Genomic DNA, 12,224 nt, shown 5'->3' with positions numbered 1-12,224 from the left:
TATAAAGGTCCATACGCATAATTGCACTGAGTGCGCGACGCGACATGATGCGGCAGCGCTTTTTATTTTTTTGTTTATTTGAATGTAAAAGAAGAAAACGTCGGAAAAACTTTAACTAGGGGTTTTTTTTTTTAATATATTCTGGCAACTCAGACCGATCTCAGGAGAATTGGTGTATTATCTATGGCATCAGCGATTCCTGTTTCCAGTTTCCACCAATCGCAACACAATACACATCGCAATATCGCCATCAAAATCAACAACGCGACGCCGCGCCAAGCGTCGACTTCTACTCAGTGGAAAAGAGATGCTGACAGCCTGTCTCTTTCACTTAACCCGCATTTGCCAATAATTTGTTTCATTCACACGTTCAGCTGATTCAGTCAAAATCCCTGAAAAATCAGTCAACTTCTGAAGTTGAGCCATAGCGGTTGTGGTTATTTTCTGTCGAAAATTGTTTTGCTTTGTATTGAAATAAAATAAATCTTATAAAAATATCGCAATGGCTGAAACGGAAATAATATCTAATAGTGAGAATAATGATCAATTTTTCGAGGGTGTTGAGAAGTTGATTGAGATTTGGTTTACGCCGGTAAAACATGCGGATTTGAGAAAAATCACACGGTATGTATAACATAATTTTATTAGTTTTAATTAATCGGGAGAATTCTAATTAATAGTAGGTGCTTAATATAACAGTAAACTGTTCGTGTGATGTAACTTTATCTTTATAGGTTACCGGCGAATTTTTCGTTAATTTTTACTTTGTGAAAACAATATGGAATCAACTACTTAGCCTTTACCTATACTGTAAACGAAATATTAATTTTCTTTGAATAATTTCCGAACTTTGGACAGTTCATTTGTTATTTTTACATCGCAATGATTGTGAACGATTGTTATTGTTGCGGAAGCTTCTGGAATCAGGGAATCAGCTGTTTCATCGCCGGCATGAAGACCAATCGTTGGTTGGTTGGACTGAGGGAGACCACATTTTGATTTGTACGAGACTCAATAATTTTAACTTCGAAAAGAGAGGTCATTAATTTGAATATATTTTGTAATATAGGTTGTGAGTTTGGTGACAAAATGCTGAGCAAAACCTACCGATAATAATTATTATGTAATGTCTCAGTCTTGAGAATATCACCTCATCTTCATCATTGGGTCTAATATTGGGTCTAATTAATCTATCCAACTCCCTATACATAATGTACATACTATAGAGGTAGTACTACACTAGAAATACTATGTTTACAACCATGAACCTATAAACTTACAGTATTGCTAATAAAGCAACTTCATATTACAGGAAAAATTAAAAGAATAAGTAACTATTATACTTATGCAATATGCTACTTACTCAATACTTAGTTTTGATGATTCATTTTATCTGATAAATTGTTACATAATTATAAGTAAATAATATGTGTAAACAGCACAATGCTAACTCTATGCATTTAACACCTTAGATACCTCTGAGTAAATGAGTTAGGTACTAACAAGGTATTAACCATTGGAATTTTTTAAACTATTTCTCACTTCCTTGATGCTTGCGACTTTGTGTGGGTATAGATTTTTTAAATCCTGCAGAAACTCCGTTTTCCTGAGATAAACAGTATCCTATGTCTGTCTCCGATGCAAGCTGCATTGTCAGACAGATAGATTAACACACTTTCCCATATTTAACCTCCGATCCAAAAAGAGAGGTGTTATAAGTTTGACCTGTGTATCTGTCTGTGGCATCGTAGCTCCTAAAACGGATGAACCAATTTTAAATTAGTTTTTTTTTTTTGTTTGAAAGGTGGCTTGATCGAGAGTGTTGTTAGCTATAATCCAAGAAAATCGGTTTAGATGTTTGAAAGTTATCAGCTCTTTTCTAGTTACTGTAACCTTCACTTGTCGGGGGTCAAAACTGTTAGGGTGGGATTTATATAGCGCACTTTGACTTTGCTCAGACTTAAGATTGAGTTAAAATGAGACAGATTTATGTGAGAGATATACATCTGTCTCCTTTTAACTCTGTCTTAAGTGTAAGCAAAATCAGAGTGCTCTCTATAGATTTCACCATCAGTAACAGTGATCTTACGTAGATTGTGCCGCCATAAGGATGGCAACATTTTTGCAGTGTATTTATCCTGCTTTAGATTAAGAATAGGTAAATAAAACCACATTGTGGTAAAACCTATGCAAACAACATCCTTATCATACTATCCATATTATTACCCATACAAATCTACTAATATAATATAACCTGTGATAGCATAGTGGTGAAGATGTCAGCCTTCAAGTCAGGGGTCCGGGGTTCAATCCCGGGTATCAGGCACACACCTCTTAACTTCGGAGTTGTGTGCGTTTTAAGCAATTAAATACTACTTGCTTCAAGGATGATAGAAAATGTCGTGAGGAAACTTAGATGCCTGAAAGTTATCCGTAATGTCCTTCAAGTTGTGTAAAATCTGCCATAACCTACTTGGCCATCTTGGAATTATTAAGTTGTGGTTAGCTGATGCCCCCCACTTCCCCGTGGTTTTAGGTTTTTGCAAATCCTGTGCTATCTCTTAAATTTTCTGGAATAGATGGTCTCAAAATGTAAGCTATCTCCACTAAGATCGATTCACCGGTTGAGCCTTGAAAAGATAACGAACAGACAGATAAACAGTTACTTTCGCATTTTAAGTGATCCGGATTTCAAGTGGGCTACTGCAGATTCATCATATTTGGCGGCCTGACGAGATTTTCAAACAGGTTTCGGCACAAATTAACAACGGCTCCAGACTTTCGGAACTTGTTTCCAAAAGGTTCTTCAAGTTTTTTGACTGATTCAACAACTTAAATGTACTTACCTACCTACTGTAAGTAGATGGTGTGAGTTATATTGTGAAGAATATAAAAGTTAACTATGTTACAATTATGTAAGGTATAGTAGGGACAGGTTGAGATGGCGATGATGAAGGGGACGCGCTCATCCTCAGCGCGGGGCTTGTGCGGGTGTGCGGGGCGTCCCTACCCCGGTTGCCATCTCAACCCGTCGCGCGCTATAGGTAGGTACTAGGTACATTATTTAGGGTGACCCTTTATATCCAAAATTATTTACACCTGTACTAAAAACACTAGAAGTATATGTTATTTATTTATTTTATTTATTTATTTCATTTATTGCAAGATTGTAAGTAAAAAAAAAAGATTTTACATAAGATGTTGATCTATAGCACCTAAGAATTAAATAATGTAATTTTTAGGGTTCCGAATCTCAAAAGGAAAAAGGAACCCTTATAGGATCACTTCCTTGTCTGTCGTGTCTGTCAAGAAACCTATAGGGTGCTTCCCGTTGACCGATAATCATGTTTGGCAGGTTGGTAGGTCTTATAGCACACGTAAGGGGAAAAATCCCAAAAACCGTGAATTTTAACACAAAAAAAAATGTAGATGAAGGTTTTTGAAAACCATTTTGATTGTTAGATAGGTACTCGTACTTCTGTTAATATCCTGCTTTTGTTGTTCCAGCCAACAATGGGAGAATGTACTGAAGATTGTTCGCTGCGAAATCATCTCGTTCACGCAGAGCGACCAGGTTGACGCCTATGTATTGAGGTGAGTTTTGATTAAGTTTAAGGCCGAACTGAGTTTGTTGTGGGCTCTTCTCAGACCTGGGCGCGTTTGGAACCCTCGTACCACTATATCATCTTACAAATCTTAACAAATCTGACCATCGAAAAGAGTATAATAGCACATATAATAGTACCTACCTAATTTAAATTGATTTGACTTCGATTTTTAAGTAAGTAAGTATATTTTTAATGATGGGTCTACTCTAAAACATTCTATGAATCTCCGAAAGTGGCTTATTATAATACATAAAAGTCTTGGCAAGAATCTTGCAAATCTAAAAACGTACGGTTTTGCTGATCATTTTTCTAAACGCTGTATAATTTATTTGTAGAGTATAAATGAGACAGCATTTCACGTAGCAGGGCTTACACGTTTATTTATAGCCTCGTACATAAAAACAAAATAAAACTCTCTCTCACGAGACTCGCTATTTTGAAGGCTCGTGGGAGTTGATGGAACTATTTTGATTATTCTTTCTCTTATATGAAAAAAAAAAATAGTGCGTGTAACCTTGACGCGCGGCTGAAGTAAAATTAAATGCGCGGTTTTTTTAATCGGTCAAGTGCGAATCGCACTCACACAGGGAGGGTTCTGTACCATGGTACAAAAATTAATGTTATAATATGGCCGACTTCGAGATGCAAGATTCAGCGGTATCGTTGTGAAAAAGGATAAAACAGATAGGCAGACAGACAGACCCATTTATAATATTAGTATGGATTTATACGTAAGATAAACTGATACCTTTATTATATTAATTACTTAGTATGGAATGGATATTTATAAGTTGAAAACGCCGCACGTGGTCTGTATCGAAGGTTGAAATATTGGCGAACTTTAAACCTCAATCGTTCCAAATTTCATAAGATTACCCACAACCCGTCGGGTTATCTTCTCGGGTAAACTACTTCTCACACTTGTAAGCACGTCATAAGGTACCATGTGACTCAGAGACCTGGGGTCAGAACTGATAACACGCGGGTCATTTGTGGGTCACTTTAATGGCAATTCTACATTACACTGATAACTGTTGATAACTTCTTAATCTTCCTGTTACATTTTTATGTCGCGGAATTATTACTTTATATCAATGACATTGCCAGAGTGAACTAGAGTGAGGAAGCTCTCGGTTTGATCCTGAATCGACGATCTGTCAAAATATATCATGAAGTAAATTCAAAGAAACTCCGCTAATAAATTCTATTTTTTTTTTAGCGCAGTGGTAAAGTCCCCAAACACATTCATAGCTTGAAATAATTTTGGTGGAGTGGTAAAGTCCCGAAAAGGCCTACTCGTAGCTTGAAATAATATTTAGCGGAGTGGTAAAGTCCCGAAAGACCTATTCGTAGCTTGAAATCATTTTTAACGGAGTGGTGAAGTCCCCAAAGACCTATTCGTAGCTTGAAATAATTTTAATGGAGTGGTAAAGTCCCTAAAGACATTCGTAGCTTGAAATAATTTTTAGCGTAGTGGTAAAGTCCCCAAAGACATTCGTAGCTTGAAATAATTTTTAATGGAGTGGTAAACTCCCCAAAGAACTATTCGTAGCTTGAATTAATTTTTAGCAGAGTAATAAAATCCCGTCCAGACTTACTCGCAGTATGAAATAATTTTAGCGGAGTGGTAAAGTCCCTTCAAACATGTACCTACTGCTAATCAAGTTTGACAATCCAGTGAACCGACTTATTATTATATAGTATTCTCGCGATAAATAGCCGGTTTTCATTCTGGCTTGAGAAAATCGTCTTTATCATGAAACGCAGAGTCTGCAGAATTCTGGATATAAGTAGATCAATCTTATTACGTACTTCGTAGTTTGTACATAATGTAGAGTCATCGTTTTCGTCAACCCACATGCATCCAATATTATTGGACGTAAACTTTTAATGTCCTGCAGTTTTATATTCCGATAGCTCTTGGGTCTCTATCATAGATACTTATAGAATTTTAGTGGTCTCGATCGATACTATCTATTCAGCATTGCTTGTCGCCGCAATCCTGGTCTTCTATGAACTATATACTTCTATGAAATACCTTCCAGCCCGGCTAGCATGGGCAGTAGATAAAAACTATATCCCCGATTATATCCACTGATTTCTATGACATCGGTGGATATAATCGGGGGATATAATTTTTATCTACTGCCCATGCTAGCCGGGCAGACAACGTGTAGCTGGCCACTGAAGGTATTTCACAGAAATCATAGAAAGCAGTAATGTCGCAGCGATACGTCGCCTACTGCTGCTGCCTGTAGTCGGCTATGGACTTGAACTACATTGAGGATACTCTCGGTTTGATCCTGAATCGACATCTGTCAAATATAAGGTGACGTGAAATCAGAGACCTTCATGCCGAGTAATTCAGAGTCAATTCATAGCATACCTAGCGTCAAAACGTAGTTAACATTTAAGGTAACACTATGGTAACACATATATTGACGCCTGCTAGTGTAGATGAAGCCTCAACATTTTGTTACAAGTTTCCTTGCTGCTGGACCTAAAACGGCCCTCAATCCACCCAAATTCTTCCACTCTCATCGGCTTATCGTCAGTGAAATTCTAACAATGAGTAAGTCAAAATAGTCTTCTGTACAGGAGAGTAATAAAACTGCATTAAATATTCGTTATCAAACCTTGATGTATAATATTTTAAATATTTAAAATGAAGTTATTGACGAAATAAAAGACTTTCATATGATTCTGATTGGACGAATGTAAGTGCGTGAATATCTTCATCGCATGGCAAATGTTAAAACTCGCCAAAAATGCCTTACGCACTGTTAGAACTTCGCTGACGGTATTATGCAAATACCCGTAAACACTGCAAATATTTACCTCCCATTTATCTGAAGATAAAAATAAAGGTGAGACGCTGTTGTACGTACGTGTTGGTATCACTACGTCGCGTTTCGTAAACGTTGTCGACTCGTCTCGTCGCTGTTTGCGTACCTCTGACGCCCCCGGGCACGCTGCCAGAATCATCCGACTGATAGTGAAAGCAAACCCATAAAATAGATCAGGAAAATTAACGGCCTTTGCGGTTGGAACATTACTTTGTATTTGTTTTCTTCACACAAGTTCTTATATCAGCGCGACTTCGTCGTGGACTACACAGATTTCAAAACCCCTTTTTTACCCCCTAAGGGGTTGAATTTTCAAAAATCATTTCTTAGTGGATGTCTACGTATAGCCAAATCCGTCTAGTACTTAATTTGAGCTGTGCGTTGATAGATCACTCAGACACCTTTTTAACCCCCGACCCAAAAAGAGGGGTGTTATAAGTTTGACGTGTGTATCTGTGTATCTGTCTGTGGCATCGTAGCTCCTAAACTATTGACCCGATTTTAATTTAGTTTTTTTTTGTTTGGAAGTTGGCTTGATCGAGAGTGTTCTTAGCTATAATCCAAGAAAATCGGTTCAGTCGTTTGAAAGTCATCAGCTCTTTTCTAGTTACTGTAACCTCCACTTGTCGGGGGTGTTATAAAATTTTATTTAACACTTGTTATTGTTTGTGGTTATTGAAGTCGAATTTTATTTTTATTATGATTTTTTTATTGTTAGCAGCCAGTAAATTCCCAGACAAGGTTGGAATAATTCAGGATAATTTAGCCATTTTCCAAACTGCCAATGTTGCATGATGCCTTGAAACTAAAGCAAGCTCCTGTAAACTTCTGACGGCTGATCAATTGCATCAAATCATTTATTCATGATTGTCCCAGTTGACATATTTCGCGTCCTATTTGACCCTCATCGATCTCTGTCATGTCAATTTGTCATCTATTTAGACTGGACTGCGATATTGTTCAAGACATTTCTACCAAGGTTTCCAATTTGTCGTATTGATTAGTACACAATAGTTCAATGGTCGTATTGACGTTTTTCTTCTTGACTGGAAAAGTGCAGTATAACGTTTTCACTTACAATGTCCAAGTTGGTTCTCCCTGAAAATGCCTTAAAACCTTTAATTTTGCACTTTTTTTAATACTTCTTTGTTTACGACTTTTGCCTAAGTTACAGCCCGTTCCCACTTGTCGGCTGTTGGGTCCGGATTTTAATCGGATGTTCCAGTGACAGAACATTTTGACACAAAATCGGTTTCAGACAAGTGTGAATAGCTTCATATAAAATGTTTTGCCACTGGAACATCCGATTAAAATCCGGGCCCGACTGACGACAAATGGGAACCGGCTGTAATAAGTAGAATGTAACTGCTTTTTCTGTATCAAAAGGACCGAATTTGATTTACAGCAGCGTTGAATTTTTAATTCTTTTATCTGTTTATTGTACTTGTCTTTTTGAACAACAAACAATTTAAGTATTACTTAGTTAAAAGAAGCACTGCCCAAATACGTGGATAAAACTTAAGATTCTCTAGAACATTTACTTGTACTGTAAAAGTTAATCGCTATTGCGATTCAGTACATTTCATTGAACGCTTTGATAAGGATATATTATATCTCTTTTAACAGGGCTCTCTCCGTCACTCGCTTCATACAATCGTAGTTCCAATTTCATTTGAATATTAAGCAACCAAAGTCCATGAAATTTTGCTGACATATTCTAGAAACTAATATCTGTGTCTGTGTTCAGATTTTTCTAAAAATATGTAGTTTTAAAATTACAGGGGCTCAAAGATTTGTACGAAAATTTTTAAGACCGCGTAACTTTGAAACCGAATATTTACAGACATAGATATTAGTTTCTAGAATATGTCTGCAAAATTTCATGGACTTTGGTTGCTTAATATTCAAATGAAATTGGAACTACGTTTGTATGAAGCGAGTGAAGGAGAGACCCCTCTTAACAGCTTTTTTACTAAAGATAACGACTCAAATAAGATTTCGGCTGGGGCGTTTCCGTGACCCCACTATCTCTCATTGCAACACGAAATCCTAAACCCGATTTTTTTCATTAAGCACCACATAAGGAAAAGATAAAATTAAAGTCATTTTATCAAGTAAACGTTACGATTTATTAGCATCAACTAATTGATAGTAAGCAGTCGGCTCCACGTTTCTGGATGACCTATTTGATTGCGTGTGAACTCTGCAGACCACGAGACAAACTCATGATTTATCGTTGTTAGTTTAGTCGAATTTAGTTTAAAGCATAAACATATACTATGACAATAATCAAAAATCTTCTTGGGGTCTGATATACCCCGAGACAGCTTGATTTAAGGTCTGCTATAGAAAGACCACTCTCGATCAAATCACCTTTCAAACAAAAAAAAAACTAAATTAAAATCGGTTCATTCGTTTAGGCGCTACGAGGTCACAGACAGATACACAGATACACACGTCAAACTTATAACACCCCTCTTTTTGGGTCGGGGGTTAAAAAGGTGTCTGAGTGATCTATCAACGCACAGCTCAAATTAAGTACTAGACACCTCTCTTTTTGAGTCGGAGGCTAAAAATGTTTTTCATGACCACTATAATTGGTCAGATGCACATGTTTTTTATTTGTCCAGCACTTTAAACTGGAAGGAGATATGAATGCTGCATGATGCAGTTCAAATCATAATATTTAATTCTACGGGATAATATCTACTCATAATATCTACTCATAATATCTACTCATGTGATTCTACCGTCTGGAAGACGCGTACATTGGAATAATAAATAATATTGAACTCGCTCGCGAAGCATCAAAAGTTTCCACAACACTGAATTCATACGACCTTGAAGATAAATTTAGGTGCCTGCTGCACTATATGTCATACAGGCTATAAGTTACAAACCTATTGAGCCTGACGAGTTATTTATGGTGTGGTTTTCTTGTGTTAACAAAACTCGTTCAATTGAGACAGATAAAAAAAAGATTGGTAGAGCTAACGAGCTAGTATCAACGTTGTATGTTCTTGTATATGTACAAGGCTTTCAGCATTATGCTGAGCTGGAACTTTTTTCGGCTTGTGCTACTGCACATAGCACAATCTATTCCGGCATATCTTCTGCTTGAGGCATTATGAAGGAGGCCGCGGAGCGGGACCGAGAGCTGGACGCTGATGCCCACCCGCTCCTCAAAAGAAGACAGGGGAGAAGGAGATATTATGCTCACCTTGTCCCGCACGAGGAATTTGGTGCAAACCTGTGCCGGTTCAGCGCCAGGACGTCTCAATCGCAAACGATACCCGGGAACCAGGGACAGTTCATACCTGACGCGGACGGTACCGCTGGGTTTTTAGTGGGTATGCTGAAGCATTGCCAGTGAGTCCCACATATCCGCTTTGTGTGGGATGCGTAACTGCATTTTTACCAGCGGGGGTAAAAAATTAGCTTTACCTAATGCTCAAGTGGAGGTAGAGCCAACCCATTAAGGATATGAAGTAACGTGGCAACTTGGATGAATCATACTTGGATGGAATATTCATCCAAGTTGTCACTTTACTTCATATGGAAAACCAACCACACAACATGTCAATGACCCCTAGATATGATTGATCATTGTCGCAATCATGTGCAGTGACGTCCGCGCGTCTGTCGTATTGATTCGTTACATAACATCACATATAACATCATTCTCCTAGAAGCCGGGTTAGCTAGCAATTTATTATTGTCGTCTTAATTACCCAAGATCCATAATCAATAATATTATGAGATACAGCTAGACGATTTTTCAGTCTGACTTGGCTGAACTTTTATTTATTTTGTTAGCGAGGTTGCCATTGTTTTAATCAAATGTTTTAATTCATTTTGTTCTGAAATCTTGGATCAAATCGGATCATTAGTTCCGGAGATACATTCGAATTTACAAACTTTACCTCTTTTATAAAATTAGTGTAGGGCTTAAAAAACAAGTTTAATTTGAAGAAAAACAGCTTGCTATTGCAACGGAACGAAAAGGTTCTTCATTGCAGTATCGATTAAACAAGAGGTGTAAGGTGTAAGTGGCCGATGTGTCACTCAGTCGTAGGTGATGGAGAGGAAGGGGGTGGGAAGGTCAAGGTGGTGGTGTTCGCGCATGCGTCCTACAATCTACACTGGGCTGGGCTGGCGTCGAGTCGTCTGTTTTCCTTTTCAGACATGAAAAATAAAACCACGAGCCTTTTGTTTATTCAGATACAAGTTAGTCTTTGACTGCAATCTCACCTGGTGGTAAGTGATGATGCAGTCCAAGATGGAAGCGGGCTAACCTGGAAGGGTTATGGCAGTTTCCATTAAACCCTCCTTTGGTTTCTACATGGCATAGTACTGGAAAGCTAAATCGCTTGGCGGCACGGCTTTGCCAGTAGGGTGGTAACTAGCCACGGCCAAAGCCTCCCACCAAAGACCAGAAATTTAGAAATTATAAAAAACCAACCCCTGCCGGGAATCGAACCCGGGACTCCTACTTATAAGACCACTGCGCCAGGTAGGCCGTAATAAAGCCTGGTTGTATTTTCGAATGATTCGCGTAACCTGTGCTGATAATTTCGGCCAGATATTGGTTCAGAGTTCGATCCGGGGCACGCACCTCTAAATTTTAGAAGCTATGTGCGTTTTAAACAAAATATATCACTTAGTTCGGTGGAGGAAAAGTTGAGGTAACCTGCATGCCTGAGAGTTCTCCATAATGTTCTCAAATGTGTGGGCGTCTGCCAATGAGCACTTGACTAGCGTGGTAGATCACATCCTAAATCCGTCTCATTCTGAGTGCACACCCGTTCTCAGTAGTGGGCCGGACTATAGGTAGGACACTCGATTGCAGTTCAGGAATAAATTCTCATCGAATAAATTGTCAAAGACATACAATTAAATTTTCTGTATAATTATTTGAGCACACTCATAATCCACGTGTACCTATAGTACGCGACAGGTTGAGATGGCAATCGGGGTGGGGACGCCCAACACAACCCGTAATCCGGTGCGGAACGGCGCGGGTGATGTGCGGGTGGGCGGGGCGTCCCCATCCTCATAGCTCGATTGCTATCTCGACCTGTCGCATTCTTCTTCTTCTTCGTCGTATCACTCTTGGCAGAGCGGTCGTGGTCATTACGAAGCAACGTCTTCGAGGGCAGATGTTATACGCCTCATGAGCATTCACCACTTCTCCCTGCTGGCTGACAGCCTGGTACACTCGTGCAAGGGACCGCCCATAGCAGATTTAATGTGGTCGATCCATCGCATGGGCGACCTTCCTCGCCCTCGGGTGCCCTACAACATATTATATGTATTATATTCTCATCTCACTGTTCAAAGTTTGATTGGTAAAAAATACTATTAGCATTGTGTTCACCTTTTGTACATCATTGTAGCCGTGAAAATAAGAACACTCTATAGTAACAAAATTAACCATGACATCAGAAATGCGGTTCGATGCCAGTCAATCGGCCAACGAATGACAAAAACAAAAGCTAGCAAAAAGTAGCGTAGCCAGAATTCGTAACGCGATATGACGAACGTTGGACACACAATCTTCAAGGCCGAAGTTGTTACTGAGACGGACAGGACATGATATCGAATATAGTAGGTAGTTGTATAAACAATAGCACATCACATTGTATCCAAGCAGAGATTAAAGTGAAGGCTTTAAGGGGCATGAGACGGGTCTGCCCGCGAAATTCAAATTTAATTTGGTTTTTCGCAATATGTTAACTAATACGACAACGTAGGCTTATGGCATTTTAAT

At 38.6% G+C, this 12,224-nt stretch overlaps 1 protein-coding gene across 2 annotated transcripts in view; it reads left to right on the top strand.

The window, feature by feature from the left end:
• Positions 1 to 249: 249 nt before the first annotated feature.
• LOC123873726 (S-adenosylmethionine decarboxylase proenzyme) overlaps positions 250 to 12,224 on the top strand; it is a 33,511-nt gene continuing 21,536 nt past the window's right edge. Inside the window, exons 1-2 of one of the 2 annotated variants that reach the window (XM_045918740.1) lie at positions 250 to 624; positions 3,508 to 3,594. In XM_045918740.1, the coding sequence (XP_045774696.1) occupies positions 503 to 624; positions 3,508 to 3,594 (209 nt within the window). In that variant the 5' untranslated portion in view covers positions 250 to 502. The remainder of the gene's footprint in view (positions 625 to 3,507; positions 3,595 to 12,224) is intronic. The other variant, XM_045918741.1, reaches the window with a different exon arrangement.

This window comes from Maniola jurtina, chromosome 17 (genome assembly GCF_905333055.1).
Source record: "Maniola jurtina chromosome 17, ilManJurt1.1, whole genome shotgun sequence".
Taxonomy (NCBI): Eukaryota; Metazoa; Arthropoda; class Insecta; order Lepidoptera; family Nymphalidae; genus Maniola; species Maniola jurtina.
Note: the sequence above shows the minus strand (reverse complement) of the source record. Positions and strands in the feature narration are given on the sequence as shown.